This window comes from Sminthopsis crassicaudata, chromosome 6 (genome assembly GCF_048593235.1).
Source record: "Sminthopsis crassicaudata isolate SCR6 chromosome 6, ASM4859323v1, whole genome shotgun sequence".
Classification (NCBI taxonomy): Eukaryota; Metazoa; Chordata; class Mammalia; order Dasyuromorphia; family Dasyuridae; genus Sminthopsis; species Sminthopsis crassicaudata.
Window position 1 is genome coordinate 251,322,354 of NC_133622.1, and position 19,102 is coordinate 251,341,455.

Consider the following 19,102-nt stretch of genomic DNA (forward strand, 5'->3'; position numbering starts at 1 on the left):
TTGAACTCAGGTTCTCCTGACTTCAGGGCTGGTACTCTATCCGTGCACCCCCTAGCTGCCCGGAACGATTAACTGTTGATAAAGACTTAGCCAGGGGGCAGCTAGGTGGCGCAGTGGATAGAGCACCAGCCCTGAATTCAGGAGGACCTGAGTTCAGGTGTGATCTCAGATACTTAACACTTCTTAGCTGTGTGACCCTGGGCAAGTCACTTAACCCCAGCCTCAGAAAAAAAAAAAAAAAAAAAAAAAAGCTAAAGACTTAACCGGAAGAAACTTAAGAAGCTTTGAATTTAATCACTTCTACTAGTCTAGAGGCACATTACTAACATCAGAGCCGCAGGACGCCATTGCACACGGCACTTTTTTTACGAGTAAGATCCTTCCATCCTAACAATCCTGCACCCCCCTCCCCCCCTCCGCCAGGCCGCGGCCGATGTTGTTCACATTTTACAGATTAGGAGACTGAGGCAAACCTGGGTGAAGCGACTCGCTCAGTGAGTGTCTGAAGCTGGTGTGAACCTAACACTGAACCTTCATGTCTTCAAAGGAGGGGGTGACACGTGATGGTGAAGGGATCCTAGCAAAATACTGTCCCTGGCTGCACCCCAGTGTCTAAGTGGTTCCAACGGAGAACCGCTGTCTCCTTCTATGGGGCGGGGGACAAACTGGCCCTGCAGAATTCCTTGCTTTAACAAAATGACATTTGCCGCTATATTGTAGCAGCGCCGCAGTTACAGTATCCCTTCATGAGCTCAAGCGATCCATGTCAGTTTCCAGGGCTCCCTCGCTGCGATCCTCTCTAACCTGGCCGACGCTGACGCGCACGCGCACAAGTTCCCTGGGAGGCTCCTGGGAGGGGGACGGAGGGGGGCCCACCCTCCCCTGGTCCTCCCCTGGTCCTCCCCTGGTCCTCCCCTGGTTTGTGGAGGGCGCTCTGTAGGCACTCGGCCCGGGCCCCACAATAAAGCCTTGCTCCTGGACGCCCGGTGGGGAGTCTGTGAATTGGTCGCTTTGGCGATCCGCGGTACGTCCAGCTCTGGCTCTGGGGTTCCGCGATTCTAATTTGCAGCACACGTGGCCCCCCACTTCTCCAAAGAAAGGGGAGTTGCCGCACTCAGCTCCTGTCCGGAGCTACGGCTGGCGATTGCCGCGCTCCCTCCCGAGCCAGGCTGCTGACAGGGCCCAGATTTTCTTAAGCCCCTCGGGGCTCGATGGGACCCGGATGCTGGGCACAGGGGAGCAGCGCTCGCTAGCTCCCCACTGCCTCTAAGCGCAGCAGGACTACAGTCGCTCTTGGGGACGGAACTACATTTCCCATGGGGGAGCGGGGCCGTTCCTTTGCAGCGGCTTAACTCGGAGGCGGCTCAAGGATGCCCGTCCTCGCCAACTCTGGTTTCCGAACCACAACTCCCAGAAGGCTCAGCAACCAAACAGCCGCCTTTCTGCGTGCGCCTGGCAGAGTTCCCAGGAACGCTAGACTACGCTTCCCGACGAGCTCCATGAAGCCGCCCTCCCCCTCTCTATTTCTATTGGCTGCCCGCTGCCCTGAGGCCCGGCTTCTATTGGTCGACGCCGGAAGTTCCGGTAGCCTGGGGCTCCTCCGTCCCCTGGGTCGCGCGCCTTCTTGCCGCTAAGATGGCGGCGGAACATCCTGAGCCACCTAAAGGAGAGCTTCAGCTACCGCCGCCGCCGCCGCCCCCCCCGCCGCCGCCTCCGCCGCCGGCCCCCTACGGCGCCTGGGGCACGTCTGAGCTACAGACCAAGCTGGCGGAGATTGGAGCCCCGATTCAAGGTGAGGCGCCGCCGCCGAGGCCCGGGAGGAGGCCCGGGGCCCGAGGGGCCCTGAGGGAGGGGGAGAGAACGGGGGGAGGGGCAAGAGGGGCCCGGGGACTGTAGGGGCAGTGAGGGAGGGGCTGGAGCCTCGTTTCTTCTCCCGGGGCCGTGTGGGAAGAGCTGAGGCCCCCAGGACCCGCCGTGCTGCTCCTCCTTTCCCCACCGCCTCGGCCTTCTTCCCCCACTTCCCAGGCCTCGGGGGGAGTGTCCTTCTCTCCTCCCACCCCCTTCCCCCAGTCCCGGGAGGGGGTTTCCTTCCCCTCTCCTTCCCAGGGGCTCCTGTCTCCTCCCTTGACACATACACACATAGGTGTGTGTGGCTTACCCCCCTCAGCGGGGGAACTCTCTGCTTCTCCCCCTCAAATCCGCTAAGGGCTCCTTGAGGGCGATGTTGTGGGAGGAGAACCCACAGGACTTGGGGTTGGGGGCACAGGGGAGGATGGGGAACCTGGTGACTCACAAGGGTGATGCAACCCCCTAAAGGAATGGGGTGTTTGGAAGTAGATGGGGGTTAACAGATGGATGATGGTTCCACCCCGATAACTGGATCAACCACAAACACCTTCAGACCTTCAGAGGCAAAACTGAGGAGGTGCAGTTGGTGCTCCGGGATGGATGTGACGTTTGTGCACGGGCACCCGAGTGGGGGCTCTGATGTCAGAACTTGCCAGTGAGGAAACTCCCCCACCTGATGGTGCTGCTCCCGAGGGCACAGGAGCAAATACCCGGGTCAAGGGTCAGAGTAATGGTCGCAGCCCCCTCCCAGACCCAAAAGCAGCCTATCACTGTGGTTCACCTTTCAGTGTGGTTGGCAGTGCTGGAAGAGCATGACCCCGAGCCATGCATCTGGGAGTGGCTCAGTGGGGACAGATGGGCAGGCGCAGAGGAGAGCCCTCCTTTGTCCAAAAACCAGAGAAATTCCATACGACCCTTCCAAAACAGGTGCTGACAAGGGGCACTTTGCTTCTGGGTCAGGGTCTTAAGTGACGAGGAGGTTCCCAATTGTGGGGGGGCAGGCGGTGAGATACGCTTAGGAGGAGGGGACCGCTTTGTCTTGGAATGTGTAGGTGTGAGGTGGCAGGGAAATCTGGGGCCGGCCTGCTGGGCCCTCTGGTCTGAGAACAGATTCTGGTGCTGGGCTTGCCCTGGAGATGGACCGCTGGGCGCCAAGAGAAGGAGCTGGAAGGAGCCTCACCCCTGACTCTGGACAATGCAGAAGAGAGGCAAGGCAGCTCAGGGGCCCTAGCCTCGAAGCCCACGGGGCCGGGGAGACGAGCTCAGGACAGTGGCGAGCTTTAAGTGATATTGGAGATGACAGGAGGGAGACGGGCAGAATTAACTCTGGAGTTTGCTTCCGTTTTCTCTGCCAAGGGGCAACAATGGCTTAAAGCTTGCCTTGACTCCAGAAGGGTAAGGATGTTGTAAGAGAGGGCCCAGCTGTTCCGCTCACCAGGCCTGGCGGGTTGAAAATCCAGTTGAATATAATTCCTGAAGGGAATCCTGGAGGGGATCTTGGAAGGATTTTGGAGAAGGGAAGAGAATGGAGGCTGCACAGAGAGGCAATTCTGAGCCAAACTCCTGCATGAATTTTAGAAAAGGAATCATGCCAGACTGACCCTATCTGGATAGTTATTGGATTGGCAGATGATAGGAGTATCATCAGTAATAGGTTACTTTAACATTGATTTCATTTTTTAATTTTTTTTGCTAGTTTTTGATATTTTGTAAGATTTTGATTTTCATTTTTTTTCTTCCGGCCCTTCCCTAACTCTTCCCCATGGCAGCAATCAATGTGGTACAGGTTATATACAGTTTCATTGGTTTTAGCAAGGCATTCGACAAAATGTGGCCAGTTATTGGGGCTAAAGTGGAGGACGGTCTACTAAACGAATCCAGTCAGATGGCTTTGGAGCTGGTCAGCCAGTTTTGAGGCTTCTAGAACGGTTCTGAGTCACCTGGCACCCGAGTCTAGAGCTTGGCTGCTTGTACTTCTGATCACTGACAGGGATCAGGCACCGATGACATGGTGCCAATTTGCAGGTGACATTGTTGGAAGGAAGAGCTAAACTATTGAATGATGGGAACTAGAGATGATGGCAAGCCAGAACAATGGGCTCAATCCAAGAGAGGAAATTCAGTGGAGAGCAATCCTGGTCAGATGGGACCCTATGACTTTCAGTATGGTTGGGGTCAAAAGCTGCAGTGCTGGAAGAGCGTGATCCTGAGCCATGCATCTGGACAGATGGGGAGGCGCGTTAGCGCCTTGGATTAAAAAAACCAGCTTTACCCAGGGTTTTACTGGATCGTTTAATGGTGATGGTAAGGGAGGAAATAGCAGTAATTCAGGCGTACCCTGTGCCACATTGTCCCTACCAGCGTCTCTTTACAGCACTACCAACTCTGTGATGTGGCAGCCTGGAAAACCAGTGTGACTTGGAGGCAAGGCTTGCTTTCAGCACTGGGCTGGTGAGGAGCTTTGTCTCTGGCAGGCAAGAGGATAGCTGGGATCCCTGTTGAGAAGCCCAGCCGGAGTGGCCACAGGAGCTGGGAAGGGCCAGGCCTTGGAGTCTATGCAGATAAAGTCTGTGGAAGGAGGAGCCGTCCTTAGAAGGGGAATTATTAGCCCCTTTGGCCCCAGAGGACCGAACTTGGAAGGTTCACAACGCAAGTTTACTTGATGATGATGGTCTGATTGATTGTTTATTGATGAATTTGTAGCACAGACTTGTCACGTAGGTTCTTGTGGTAATTACTCCTGAGGGTGGCTCAGGTGGTAATCATGGCGGTGGCTGCTGGGGTCCTCCTTAGGTCTGGAGCTCCTGACTGCCCCTCTGCTTCTGAACAGGGGGTGGCCTGGAATGGGTCTTTCTTGCCCAGGTGTAGCCGCACAGGTGAGTGTAACCTAAGGCAGGGAGGAAGGATTCAGCCATGTACTGCAAGTAAGGAGAAGGAGAACACATTTAGCTACTGAATTCAGGAAGGCTCCGAGGGGGAGTGGAACCTGAGGATCCTGCAGGATACAGATGCAAATGCATGGAGGCTGGACATGGCCATCATCAGTTGGGTTTTCATTGCAAGTGGTCCCAGGGCAATCTGGAGCCAAGTCCTTCAAGTTCTTCCTCCACATCTCCTCCAACACTGCCCCGATCTCTTTTTTTTTACTTAGCACATCCTGTTATTTGAGGACATTTGGTATCTTCATTTACTCCCGTGGAAACTCTGAGGAGAGCGGTATCATTCTAAAGTCTCGACAGTCTGGGTTGAGCCTGTTAACCTTGCACAAAGGGTTGTTTAGGAAGATGTTTTTCTTTTCAATTTGAATTGACTTATTTCTCTCCCCTTCCCCCCCCCCCCCCCCCCCCAGGAAGCCGAGAGGAGTTGGTGGAGCGTCTGCAAACCTACACCCGGCAGGTCAGTGGTGGGCTTAGGAGTATGGGGTCACTGAGATGGATGGTTGGGCTGAGGGAGGGCAGGTGAGGAGGTCGGCTTACAACTTTGGGGTCTGATCTGTCCTCTCCTTGCCTTCTCCACCCCCAGACGGGCGTTGTGCTGAATCGGCCAGTTTTGAGAGGCGAGGATGGAGACAAAACTGCGCCCCCTCCCCCCATGGCAGCACAGGTGAGTTGAGAAAGCTCCGAGCCTTGGGCTATGAACCAGCTTGGGCTGAGCTGGAAGGAAGGAGAGGGGAGAAATAGGAAGAAAGCTTCCCTGCAGACAATAGCTGTGGGCCAGACGGGTGGGAAGGGGTCTGAAGGATCCCTAAGTCCATCCCTCTGATTTTGTGGTGAGACCCGGAAACCAGATGGGGGAGCTGACTTCCTTCAAGTTGCCCAGGTTTTCAGTTCAGTTAAAAAACAACACCCACCTTGTTGAGTACCTGAAAGATAGGATTTGGAGGGAAATCGACAGCCCTTGTCCAGCAGCACCCTGGGGTTTTGTGGTCTGGGAGTCCAAAGACCAGGCTCCCTTCCTGGTTCTTGTCTTGGGTAAGCCACGGTTTCCACATTTGTCAGTTGAGGGGACTAGATTAGTTAGGTTCATTTAGACTCCCCAGTGGGGCAGCTAGGTGGCGCAGTGGATAGAGCACCAGCCTTGAATTCAGGAGATGCCGAGTTTAAATCTGGTCTCAGACACTTAACACCTAGCTGTGTGACCCTGAGCAAGTCACTTAACCCCAGCCTCAAAAAAAAAAAAAAAAAATTTAGATTCCCCTGGGGGGTTGATGAGGGAGTGCTGGGGTGAAACATTCTGGTAGCCTAAATCAGATCATCATCTTGTAGGAGAGATTTGGGGGGAGGAACCTAGCCTTGCTGAATTGGAGGCGGGGGAGCCCTGTGGGTCAGAAGGCTGGACTGCACTCTCCAGAGTGACCGGTGGTCTCTTAGAGGCCTCATCTGACCCCACAGTCTGGCCTTTCTGTAGAATTTGACCTGGCTGAGATTTCCTTGGGCGCTTCCCTTGATGTCCAACTGCTGCTCCTGTTAGGCCTTGGGCCTTCAGATCCCATTCCCTGCCTGTGGCTGCTTGCCAAGGCCTCCAGCATGCTCTTGGTGAGCGACTCTCCTCCATTTCCATCTCTGTGAGGCGACTCCTGGACTTCTGAACTAGTGCCAGCCTCTCCTGACCTTGAAGCCCAGCACCCAGAGTGGCAAGCTCAGTGTGTCCAAGCCTCTCCCTTCCCTCCCAAATAGCTTCTCTGGGGCATCTGTTTAATCTTTCTGTACTTGGATGTTCAGAAGAATCTGGGCTTCCTGATGGGAACATTGCTGGTTCTGTAACCCCAGTGGCGACTGCAGGCCTCCTTAGTTTTTATGTTTGATTGTGGGTGAGGGGAACCAGGGCTTAGAAGGACTTGGCTCTTTCATTTTACCAACCTTCAAAGGGCAGCCTAATGAGAGTGCCGGGTTTGGGGAGACATGGGGGGCTTTTGAGGGGGCACCTTGGCAGCTGTATTTCAGAACACCTCAGACTGGCAGTTTCCTTAGTCCCCACGGATACCGATGGCCTCGTTCTGAGTGACCTTCAGCAGGGACTGAGGAAAGTCTAAGGCCACACTCGGCCTGCTAAGACCCTCTCAGTGAAGCCAGCCTGTGGGCCCTGCCTGGGTGAGACCCTGGGAAACTGGGGTCTCTGGTCTTCCAGGGATGGATGTGGGGGGATATGTGATACAGGATCGTGGGCTGCTGCAAGAAGGGACGTTAGAGAGAACACAGACCTGAGCTGGGGGAAGGAGGGAGGGAGAGAGGGGCGAAGACGGAGACAGAAACAGACTGACTTATGCAGGGTCACACTGGCAGTAGCAGAATCTAGGGCAGTGCCCCAGGGCCTCCGCACCCAGCCCACAAAGGTTCGGCCTTTCCTTGGTCACTTTCAAAGGAGTTGCTTGTGCCAGACGCTGCCCAGCCATAGGGAGAAAAAAAGGGCAAAATCATCAAAACGATCCTTGCCCTTCAAGACCAGACCTGCTGAGGGAGGCAGCTAGAATTTGAGAAGGAGGTGGCAGTAGCTCTCCCCATGAAGGCCTTGGGGTGCCCAGCTGTGCCGCAGAGAGGAGTGTCCTGTGGGAGGATCAGCCAGAAGCTGAAGGGATGCCTTGGGGCCAGGCTGGGCCCAGCCAATTCTCTGACTTTCTCTTAAGTGGAAGGTGAAGAGGAGAGACGAGGGCAGAGGAGCCTAGGAGATGTTAGTGTAGCTTCCTGGTTGATCATGGCACATTCTTGCTGTTACTGTGTACACTGTATTCCAGGTTCTTGTTTCACTTAGCATCCGGATGTTCCTGTAAATCTCTCCAGGTCTTTTTTTTTCTTTTTCTTTTTCTTTTTCTTTTTTTTTTTGAGGCTGGGGTTAAGTGACTTGCCCAGGGTCACACAGCTAGGACGTGTTAAGTGTCTGAGACCAGATTTGAACTCGGGTCCTCCTGAATTCAAGGCTGATGCTCTATCCACTGCACCACCTAGCTGCCCCTCCAGGTCTTTTTAAAAATCAGCTCATCCATCACTTTTTATAGGACAATAATATTCCATCACCTTCGTGTGCCACAGCTTGTTCGTATGAGTAGATATTCATTTTCCAATTCTTTGCTACCACAAAAAGAGCAGCTACAAACATTTTTGCACACATGGGTCCTTTTCCCTTCTTTTTGATTTCCTTGGGATACAGACCCAGTAATGACCTTGCTGGGTCAAAGGATATGTACAGTTTTATACCCCTTTGGGCAGAGTTCCAAATTGCTCTACAAAGTGGTTGGATCATTTCACAACTCCACAACAATGTATCAGTGTCCCAGTTTTCCCACATCCCCTCCAGCATCCTTCGTCATCTTTTCCTGTCATCTTAGCCAATCTGAGAGGTGTGAAGTGGTGCCTCAGAGGTGTTTTAATGAGCATTCTCTAATCAGTAGTGATTTAGAGTATTTTTTCACATAACTATAGATGGCTTTTATTTCATCTGAAATTTTCTGTTTGTTATCTTTTGACCATTTAACAATTGGGGAACCAGGATGGAACTCTTAAAGTGCTTTGGGAATGGGCCATTTCCTGACTTGGGCAGTTCAAACGTTCTGGGCCTAGGACTTCTTTACATGCTCAAAAGTTATTGAGAGAGAACTTATTGAGAGATACCAAGGAATAACTCAAAAGTTATCCCCCAGGAGCTTTGGTTATATAGATTATAAGTGTTATGTTTCAGTATTAAAAAATAAAATGCCCTATGATGATAGTGATGGTGATGATGATCATCTTGACTTGTCAGGCCCCTTAATGGCTCTCAAAAGCTCCCGTGCTTCCTGCACTTCCACTTACCCAGTGTTTTTTTCCTTCTGTAGCTCTCTGGAATCCCCTTGCCTCCTCCCCCTATGGGCCTCCCCCCACTTCAGCCACCGCCGCCGCCGCCACCTCCACCGCCACCAGGTCTAGGACTTGGTTTCCCCATGGGAGTAGGACCACATCCACCGAATTTGGGCCCCCCACCTCCCATGCGAGTAGGTGACCCCGTGGCCCTGTCGGAGGAGGATCGGCTGAAGCTGGCCCAGCAGCAGGCCGCCTTGCTGATGCAACAGGAAGAAAGGGCCAAGATGGTGCGGGAGAAGCAGGTAGGTTTGTGCAGCGTGGGAGCATTGGCTCCGGACACGGCCTCGTCAGCCAGGGCTTGTCTGGTCTCTTCAAGATGCTTGAGCCCAGGCAGGGAGGCAGGCTTCTGCTTTCCCAGAAACCCTTTTCCCATGTTGTTGCCCTTGGCCCAGGCCTTCTTCTGCACTTACTCATTCCAGACACATTAGGTGATTTGAGAAGGTTTGAAGAAATCAGACTCAGGGCATCCTATGAGATTCTCAATGGGGTTTTAAATGCATGAAGAAAAGACATGGGATTAAAAAGGAAACCAGATTATATTGAAATATAGTGACCAGAGTGATGTCCAGCCCTCTGATTAGGGAATGGCCCATGCAGCAACATGACATTGATTACAAGACAATGAGCCCTGCCTTTGCTTTGCTATAAAATGCAAACAAATCAGCAGCAGGCTTAAGCAGACTACCAGGCCGCTATTTGAAGATTGAATAAGATAATGTGGATGACGTGCTTTAGAAGCTGGTATACGCTCTTGGATTGTGAGCTCTGCTCATTCATACCCACTTCCTGTTGAAGATGTGAATCAGAGGCCCATTTAATTAGGACTTAGAATCACCGCACCAAAGAGTGGGTGCCCAGGTTTTGGGGGTGGGCTTGAGGTGGAAGAGAAGAAAAAAGGCATTTCCTGCCCTCGGGGAATTTATTAAGATAAAAATGAATTTCATAGCAATGTAAGGAAATGCGAAGTTGTGGCAACAAAGTATAAATTATGGCTTTCTTTTACTTGAGTAGCAGATTCCCTAGAGATTGTGGTTTGGGGGTGGAGGATAATTCTTGGATAGAGCATAGGCCTAGGGTCCAGGGGAGCTTGCTCTTACTTGTGTCCCGTGACAGGGGTGCTGGAAAGAAGAAATGGGCCTTCTAGTGTCCCTGCCAAACGAGTGTCATTAATGCCATTCTTATTTTGCTTTTCCAACTAATTAGGATTTGCTGTTTTTTTTTTTTTTGTTTGTTTTTTTGTTTTTTCTCCCTCTCATTTCCCTTCATTGAAAAATAAAACAGAGTAAGACCAAACAAATTGCCACCTTGTGTGCATGAGGAACAGGGCATGGGCTCAAGCCTCGGGGATTGACAGTAGTCATTACATTGGTCAGAATTTCCAAAGCTTTGTATTTTTCAAACTTTGTCTTTGCTGATCCTTTCCTCCTGCAGGCAGCTGCCTTATTGGAACAGCAGCAGCAAGAGATGGCCAAGATGGGTTCCGCGGTTCCTCGGCCCCCGATGGCTACTCGAGGTAAGACCTTGGAGGAGAGGAGTCCGTGGGGAAGTGGACATGGGGGACAGGTATTTCTCCAAAGGTGAGTGGGTTGTTTTTTTCTTCTAACATTGGATTTCTTTTCCTCAGTTGCAGCTCCTGTGGGTCCCCCACCTCCTGGTGTTCCCATTGGGGCTCCAGGCCCCCGTCCTCGGGGCCCCCCACCTCCCCCAGGAGAGGAAAACAGAGAGGTAAGATTTGGAGCTTCTGATGCATGGAGAGAAAACTGGCATTTTTCCCCTCCAAGAAAAATCAAGCAAAATAAATTTCCACGTTGGCTTTGGCCAAAAAATGTAAATTTAATTCTGCCCTTTTAATCTCCCATGTTTCTACATTAGGTGGGTAGTATGCTTCATCACCAGCCTCTAGAATCTTGGTTAATCACACAATTGGTCAGACGTCTTAAGTATTGCAAAGTTTTGGGGTTTGTTTTCTTAATTATGGGATTTTCTCCAGGTAGATATTTTCTACATAGTTCTCTGAAAGTATCACTTTTATCATTTCTTAGGACATTGCCACAGCTTGTTTGGCAATTCTGTAATTAAAGTGTTCTTCTTTATGCCAACAAAAAAAAAGTGTAACAAAAAAGTTTCCCAGATGGATCCTTTTCCTTTGATCTCTTTAGGAAATATGTTTACCAGGAGAATTTCAGGGTCAAAGGCATAAATAGCAAAGTTTAGTGACCGGGGGAAAGGGGGGAGGCGGATAATTCCATGTTGCTTTCAAGAAAAACTCAACGATTTCACAGTTGCCCAGCAGCACATTATTGTGTCAGTTTTCTACTGCTTTCCAATAAGTAATATTGTTTCTTATTGTTATCTTGGCTAAACTGGAACACAGAGGCTGGAAAACTGGCCATTCTTAATGAGGATTTCGGGATTTGAGTAACCGGGACTTGCTTATCTAGTAATAGATTATTGCTTCTGCTTGGAGACCAGTTTTCAGGTTGAGCATTCTCTTTCTTTTTTCTCTCTTCTTTTTCATTTCTTTTCTTTTTTTTTTTTTTTTTTCTTTTTTTGCTTAGGCAATTGGGGTTAAGTGACTTGCCCAGGGTCACACAGCTAGGAAGTGTTAAATGTCTGAGGCCAGATTTGAACTCAGGTCATCCTGACTTCAGGGCTGGTGCTCTATCCACTGCGCCACCTAGCTGCCCCCTCTCTTCTTTTTTTTAATGAACCTTGGATGAGTTGAAGGAATTGAGTATATTGAACTTTACAGAAGGCTAGGGAAGATGTGGTGGCTATTTTCAAGTATTTGAAGGCTGTTGTGAAGAACTTCAGGGTTCTTTAATTTGGCTTCAGAGAGAACTTGGGAGCAAGGGGTGAAAATTGTGGAGAGGCCATTTGAGGGCTGATATAAGGGGAAATCTGGCCAAGCTGTCCCAAAGGAGAATGGGCCCTCTTGGAAGCTCTCTGCCACTGATGGTTTCCTGGCCCTGGTTGGATGGTCACTTGGCAGGGCTATTGGACACGAATTCCTGCGTGGGCTTGTTGACCTCTGAGGGTCCTTCTAAAACTGCTGTTTGGGAATCATGGGACATAATGGACCAGCATGAGACAGGAAACCCAAATGGGCCCGAGACTCCCAGATTGAATAGAATAGTGCATTCCTTGCAGTAAACGTTGGTTAATGTGCTGGTTCTGTTCTGGGTATGATGTTTTGTGGTTAAGGAAGTTAGGAAGAATGAGAACATGAATAAAATGGTGGCACATAAGCTCAGGTAAATGCCGAAGACGGGGCTGGGGGTGGAGAAGGTGAGGATCAGATTGTCTCCTTCCATCCCTGACCGAGTCATTCTTGGCAAGAGAAGTCTCGTATCTTCATTTGTAAGAGTTACTGCTGTCAGTGGGACCTGAGTCAGTGTTATTGGGGGCGCTGAGAGGAAGGGCTTGATGTCGGCCTTTTGAGAAAGGGTCACTCAGCCCAGTCAGAGTTGGGAAGGGCCTTCAGATGCTGGGCTGGCCAACCTGGGACAGATCAGTTTTGTGGGATTTTTCTCCAAAAGTCACCCCCCTCACTGAGTGTCTTTGGCAGACGGATGATCCTAGCGTGGGTCCCAAGATCCCCCAGGCCTTGGAGAAGATCCTGCAGCTGAAGGAGATTCGGCAGGAAGAGCTGATCTCGGTGCATGGTGAGTGTTGCTGGGCCCCAGAGAGAAGCGAGCTGGCCTCGGGCTGTCTTCCCAGCAGCTCTTCATGTCATAGTTTAGAGACGGACCATTGTTAATAGGTCAGTCTCTGCTGCCAAGCCGGGACGGTCCGGAGGCAGAGAAGGGAAGCAGGGAGGGGCCGTTTCTCAGCTAGCAGGGGGCAGTAACTGTGGAAAACCAGAATGGGGAAGCTTTGCTTTCTGGCTCGTAGATGAAGAGGACATGGAAACTGATGCAAGATCATCCCTTGGGGTCTCAGCTTCGGAGACTGAGGAGGACACCGCGTCCTTATCCAAGAAGGAGGTAGGATTGGGGGAGGGCTGCTCAGCTCAACTCCGGGGGGGGCAGCAGACTTGGGGGACAGGGTTGGCCGGGGGGGGGCCTCAGGTCCCATGGAAGGGGTGGGGGAGAGAGGGTCAGGTCTTTGAACAGTGTTGGGAAGGACTGAGGCCGTGGTTGATTCGGCTTCCATCTGCCGTAGAAAAACCGAAAGCGCCGGAACCGCAAGAAGAAGAAGAAGCCCCAGCGTTCGGCATCGAACCGGGCCGCCACTGCTGGGAGTCCAGGCAGCCGTGAGAAAGAGGCTTCACGTCCTCGAGGCGCGGACTCCCCCGCGGCCACAGTGGAGATCGAGTATGTGACTGAGGAGCCGGAGATCTATGAGCCCAACTTCATCTTCTTCAAAAGGATTTTTGAAGCTTTCAAGGTATAGGACCAGGGTCTTGCCACTGAGAAAGCTGGGGCTGGTGGAAGAGGGAAGTGGCAGGGGCACATGTGCTCTGGGCTCAGAGAAGTCTCTTGTCTGCTTGACCCAACAGCTGACTGATGACGTGAAGAAAGAGAAGGAGAAGGAGCCAGAGAAGCTGGACAAGCTGGAGAACTCGGCCATCCCCAAGAAGAAGGGCTTTGAGGAGGAGCACAAGGACAGCGATGATGACAGCAGTGATGACGAGCAGGTCAGGGGGTGGGACGGCCTGGTGCGGATGACCGGGGGATGGGAGGGGCAGCACAGCAGCCTCAGGCCCATGGCTCCCTCTGCTCTAGGAGAAGAAGCCTGAGGCTCCCAAACTCTCCAAGAAAAAATTGCGCAGGATGAATCGTTTTACTGTGGCAGAACTGAAACAGGTGAGCCTGGGGTGTTGGGCCGGGGAGGGTCCTGGGTCCAGATGCTCGGAGACTAATTTGTCCTGCCTGCGTGTACCTTCCAGTTGGTGGCCCGGCCGGACGTGGTGGAAATGCATGACGTGACAGCCCAGGACCCCAAGCTCTTGGTGCACCTGAAGGCCACGAGGAACTCGGTGCCAGTCCCACGCCACTGGTGCTTTAAGCGCAAATACCTGCAGGGCAAGCGGGGAATTGAAAAGCCACCCTTTGAACTGCCAGACTTCATCAAGCGGACAGGGATTCAGGAGATGCGGGAGGCTCTGCAGGAGAAGGTGAGGGCCGTGTCCCTTGCTGCAGGAGGGCCTCCCGGGCCCCAGAGACCACCCGGATTTGTCTTTAAGAAAGGGGCTCTGGGGCAGCTAGGTGGCGCAGTGGATAGAGCACCAGCCTTGAATTCAGGAGGACCTGAGATCAAATCTGGTCTCAGACACTGAACACTTCCTAGCTATGTGACCCTGGGCAAGTCACTTAACCCCAGCCTCAAGAAAAAAAAAGGAGGGGGGCTCTGCTTTTCGCTTCTCTTCTCCTTCATTTTGGAGGGTGCCCAGGACCACCTCACTTGCAAATGTGTTGTCCCCTGGCAGGCAAACCCAGGCTTGGGGCTAAATAAGACCTCCCTGGGAAGTCTGGAGAAGGCTGCCCACTTTCCTCATCCCAATCTCTTTCCCCTCATGTGCTCTGAACCACCCCAAAGCCTCGTTGCTGAAGATGATTGATTTGGGGCCTTTCTCCAATGGCTTGTGGAGGCAGAAAGGGTTTGGGCCAGTTGTGTTCCAGTGGCTGGACTTCCTTCTGAGTTTTTGGGCCCAGTCCTGACTGCACCTCCCACCCCCACTCTGGCTCTGTCCTGGTGCTCCTCTCTCCTCCCTGTGTGTGCTACATTACCGTGACCCCCTTAGCTCTCGGTGATTTGGGGGCCACCTCGATGCGGAGGATCCTTCCCTCTGCTTTTACTGCCTCTTCCTCTCTGCTGACCCCCTGCTGCCCTTTGAAAGTCTATTTGTAGAATACTTCTTGTTTTTGATCAGACTTTTTAGCCATTTTTTTTTTTCCAATTAAAGCTTTTTACTTACAATGCACATGCATGGGTAATTCTGGGAGAAATCCTTATGCATGCTGAAGGCCCCACTGGTCATCATGACCCCTCCCTCTTTTTTCCCATTCCCCACAAGATCTGGAATTTCTCTTGGTGGTTACTCCTCTCTCATCTACCCCTTCTCTGACCCTGCGGTCATGGGAGGCTCTGACCATGTGGTCCTCCCCCACTGCCCCCTTCTCTGATCATCTCCCCCATCTGGGGCCTCCAGATCCTCCCATGGGACACTCCTCTTGGCTCCAGACAGTTTCTCCCTGCTCATCTCTATCTCCAGCTTCCTAAGGACCCACCTCCTACAGGAAGCCTTCCCTGATCCTTAGTGCTAAGGCTTTTTTCTCTGCTGATTGCATCCAGTAGGTCTCATTTAGGTCTTATTTGAGCCTGGCTCTTTGTGGCATTGTGTGAGCTCCGTGAGGGCGTTTCCTTTGTCTCTCTCGGTTGCCACAGAGTCGAACCTGGTGCTGGGCACATGATAGATGCTTAATTAATGTTTATTGACCAATTCACGGGGAAGAGCCAGGCTGGGGAAGGCCATTCCGGAGCTCCCTTGACTTCTGACTTGTTGCCCAATAGGAAGAACAGAAGACCATGAAGTCAAAAATGCGAGAGAAGGTTCGCCCCAAGATGGGCAAGATTGACATTGACTACCAGAAGCTGCACGACGCCTTCTTCAAGTGGCAGACCAAGCCCAAGCTGACCATTCACGGGGACCTTTACTACGAGGTGCGCGGGCTTAGGAGGGACCCTGGGAAGGCTTCAGGACCTCAGCCCAGGAGCCCTCCCTCCAGATCTTTGTGGGGAGTCTTCCTTAGGAAGGGGGGACAGATTTTCCATTGGAGGGGGACGATATTTTAGCCTGTGGTCTGGGAACTGGATTCGGGAGGTAGGTTTTTGTAGAACAAACATCAGATTTGGGAGTGAGAGAAAGGTAATTCAAGTTCGCTCTGGCCCTTGGAATATAGTTGACAATCATCTTTGGTCCTTGGCCTTGGTCCATCTCCTTTCCTTTCTTTTCTGTAGACAAGAACAGAAATGATTCGTGATTATGATCTGTAAATAAAACCAGCCAGCCCTGTTTCGTCCACTTCCCCTTCAATGGAACCCTGTCTCTGATAAAGATAGTCAGTTCTCCTTCTCTTTCCCACGATCTCCCTCCAGCGAATGCCTCGGAGCTGGCGTGCTGGGGGGGGGGTCCTGAAACTCTCTTCTTTTCCCTCAGGGCAAAGAGTTTGAGACTCGGTTGAAGGAAAAGAAGCCGGGGGATTTGTCTGATGAATTGAGGATTTCCTTGGGGATGCCGGTTGGACCAGTGAGTGCTGGAGAAATGAGGGAAGGGCTGGGGAGTGGGGGGTGGAGGGTGGCTGCTCACTCACTGCTGTCTCTCCTCCTCAGAATGCCCACAAAGTGCCTCCCCCGTGGCTGATCGCGATGCAGCGGTATGGGCCTCCCCCTTCCTACCCAAACCTGAAGATCCCCGGGCTGAACTCGCCCATTCCCGAGGTGCGTCACGTGCTCCCCTTCTTCCTTTGATATTTACAGGCACCCTGGGCCCTGTTTGCTAGTGGGGAGAGCTCTAACAGCCTTCTGGCACGTACCTCAGCCAGGAGAGGGGCCTGAATGACCTCCTCCCCTCCTCTCTCCCTCCCTCAGAGCTGTTCATTTGGCTACCACGCCGGGGGCTGGGGCAAACCTCCTGTGGATGAGACCGGGAAACCGCTCTATGGAGATGTGTTTGGCACGAACGCAGCAGAATTCCAGGTACGGGCAAACCCCGGGACGTTGGCCATCGAGCCCCTCTCCAAACGGACTGGCCCATGTTTCCTCTAGACTTCCTGAGGGTGGGGGTTTCCATTGGTCAGCAGCTGTCTTCCCATCATTGGACAGACAAAAGTGGCCTCTGGGGTTGTTTTGCTGTTCCAAAGTCTTCCTTTTTCAAGTGCTTTTAGCCGTGATGCCCCCAGAGGGAGCCTTCCTGGTCCAGGTGTTTCTCCCCCTTGTCATAGGTAGCTGTGCTTGTCTGTGGCTGGCCCAAGACGGCGCAGAATGTTCCTTAGCTCTTCTGAGCTTCCTTGGTCTCTGTTTTAGACTAAGACGGAGGAAGAAGAGATTGACCGGACGCCGTGGGGAGAGCTGGAGCCTTCTGATGAGGAATCATCTGAAGAGGAAGAGGAGGAAGAGAGCGATGAAGACAAACCTGATGAAACGGGCTTCATCACCCCTGCAGACAGGTAGGGGAGCTGAGGTGCGGGCGAGCCCTCGGGGTCTGCTCTCTTGGCCTCCCTGCTCATGCTGCTGTTCCTTGTCCCTTTCCTCAGTGGTCTCATCACCCCAGGGGGCTTCTCATCAGTCCCTGCCGGGATGGAGACACCTGAACTGATCGAACTAAGGAAGAAGAAGATTGAAGAGGCCATGGATGGGTGAGCTGCCGTCCCCATGGGGCTGGGCGGTTTGGTGGGTGGCCCAGGAATTAGAGCCAGTTTAGAGAGAGCCTAGAGCACTGGGCTCTCAGTCCCCTGAGCCCTGGGCACCCCCAGCTGCCTCTCATTGGATTGGAGCGGGCTGTGTTCCTGGTCCCTAAGTTTAGAATTGGGGATCTGAGCCAGATGTTGGGGCCTGGGCCAGTCTTTGTAACTTTCAGCCGCAGGCTAGAAGGCCTTCACACCTTCTAGGGGTAAACTTGAAGCCAGCCCCTGGGACGTTGCTTGTCACAGGGCCCCACACCTTTCCCTGCCAGGGAGCAGGGTCTGTGTGTGCAACTTGGGGTCCCTGGTCACTTTCTTCTGGCCAAGGGTACTTCTTGGGCTGAACACCCCTTCCCCCATCCTCCCTGCAGTAGTGAGACACCCCAGCTGTTTACTGTGCTGCCTGAGAAGAGAACAGCCAGCGTGGGAGGTGCCATGATGGGTTCCACGCATATTTATGATATGTCCACGGTAAGCACTTAGAGCCTGGTGGGGAGCTGGGCTCTGGCTTGAGGTGACCTGGTTTTTGACGGCCTGGCCTCTGCAGGTGATGAGCCGCAAGGGCCCGGCCCCTGAACTTCAAGGGGTGGAAGTAGCCCTGGCCCCGGAGGAGTTGGAGCTGGATCCCATGGCGATGACCCAGAAGTACGAGGAGCACGTGCGGGAGCAGCAGGCCCAGGTGGAGAAGGAAGACTTCAGTGACATGGTGGCCGAGCACGCTGCCAAGCAGAAGGTAGGAATGAGTCTTTGGGGCAGGTACCTGCGCCCTCGGGTGGTGGGGATAGGCACTGGGCCAGGCCTGGGTTAAACTGCTTCCTCTTCCTCCCTTGTAGCAAAAGAAACGGAAGGCTCAGCCCCAAGACAGCCGTGGAGGGAGCAAGAAATACAAAGAATTCAAGTTCTAACCCTGAAGACATCGGCTCCTTGTCCCTAGCTGGACCCTGCCTTTGGTTCCTGGGCCCCGAGCCCTCAAGATTCCAAGAACTCTTGTTCATTCCCATGTTCTTATTTCAGACCTGTTTTGTAAATAAAGCTCTTCCCTCCCTGGGAGAGGATGGATCGATGGGCCTTGCTTCAGCTCCCTCATCTGGACCTTCTCCTCTGAGGAGGAAGGCCAGCAGGCCAGCTAAGAGTGGTGGGCCCAGGCCTGGGCGGGCCAGTCCTGATGGAGAGCAGATCTCCTTGGAGCCAGGGTCCTCCTGGCAGCTTTTTCGGGGGGGGGGGGGGCAGAAGGATGCCAGAGCTGGCCTGGAAAATGACATGTGTGTGTCTGGCTCGATTAGTGAGCTGCCTGGGGCTCCATAGAAGGCCTCTGTCCTGGTTCTGGGGTACACAAACCTTGAGAGACAAGTAGGCCAACTGCCAGTAATGGGGGGTGGATGAGGTGGGCCTTTGGTGCAGGCTGGGTTCCAGCTCTTACTGAGGGAGGGGCAATGTGAGGGGAAGAGGGGACTTGGGAGATGCTGGGCTCCAGCCCTTTGTGTGAAAGGGTACTTGGCTCTAGAAGATGCTGGGCTCCAGCTCTTACTGAGGGAGGGGCAATGTGAGGGGGAGAGGGGACTTGGGAGATGCTGGGCTCCAGCCCTTTGTGCGAGAGGGTGCTGGGCTCCAGCTCTTACTGAGGGAGGGGACATGGCTCTAGAAGATGCTGGGCTCCAGCTCTTACTGAGGGAGGGGACATGGCTCTAGAAGATGCTGGGCTCCAGCTCTTACTGAGGGAGGGGACATGGCTCTAGAAGATGCTGGGCTCCAGCTCTTACTGAGGGAGGGGACATGGCTCTAGAAGATGCTGGGCTCCAGCTCTTACTGAGGGAGGGGACATGGCTCTAGAAGATGCTGGGCTCCAGCTTTTACTGAGGGAGGGGACATGGCTCTAGAAGATGCTGGGCTCCAGCACTTTGTGGGGGAGGGCTCTTGGCTCCAGCTCTTACTGAGGGGACGTGACTAGGAGATGGGCTCCAGCCCTTTGTGGGGGAGGGGACATAGTTCTAGAAGATGCTGGGCTCCAGTGCTTTG

The 19,102-nt window shown here is 53.0% G+C and overlaps 1 protein-coding gene across 1 annotated transcript; it reads left to right on the plus strand.

The window, feature by feature from the left end:
• The first annotated feature begins 1,567 nt into the window (after positions 1-1,567).
• Positions 1,568-18,147, plus strand: SF3B2 (splicing factor 3b subunit 2). The gene is made up of 21 exons (XM_074272725.1): positions 1,568-1,792; positions 5,198-5,244; positions 5,371-5,451; positions 8,657-8,923; positions 10,113-10,194; positions 10,306-10,406; positions 12,250-12,346; positions 12,576-12,667; positions 12,846-13,070; positions 13,183-13,320; positions 13,409-13,489; positions 13,573-13,800; positions 15,198-15,347; positions 15,844-15,933; positions 16,017-16,124; positions 16,275-16,382; positions 16,710-16,852; positions 16,940-17,041; positions 17,458-17,557; positions 17,634-17,819; positions 17,920-18,147. Exons 1-21 carry the CDS (start codon positions 1,636-1,638, stop codon positions 17,989-17,991), a joined length of 2,655 nt encoding a protein of 884 aa, XP_074128826.1. The 5' UTR covers positions 1,568-1,635; the 3' UTR covers positions 17,992-18,147.
• Positions 18,148-19,102: the final 955 nt, after the last annotated feature.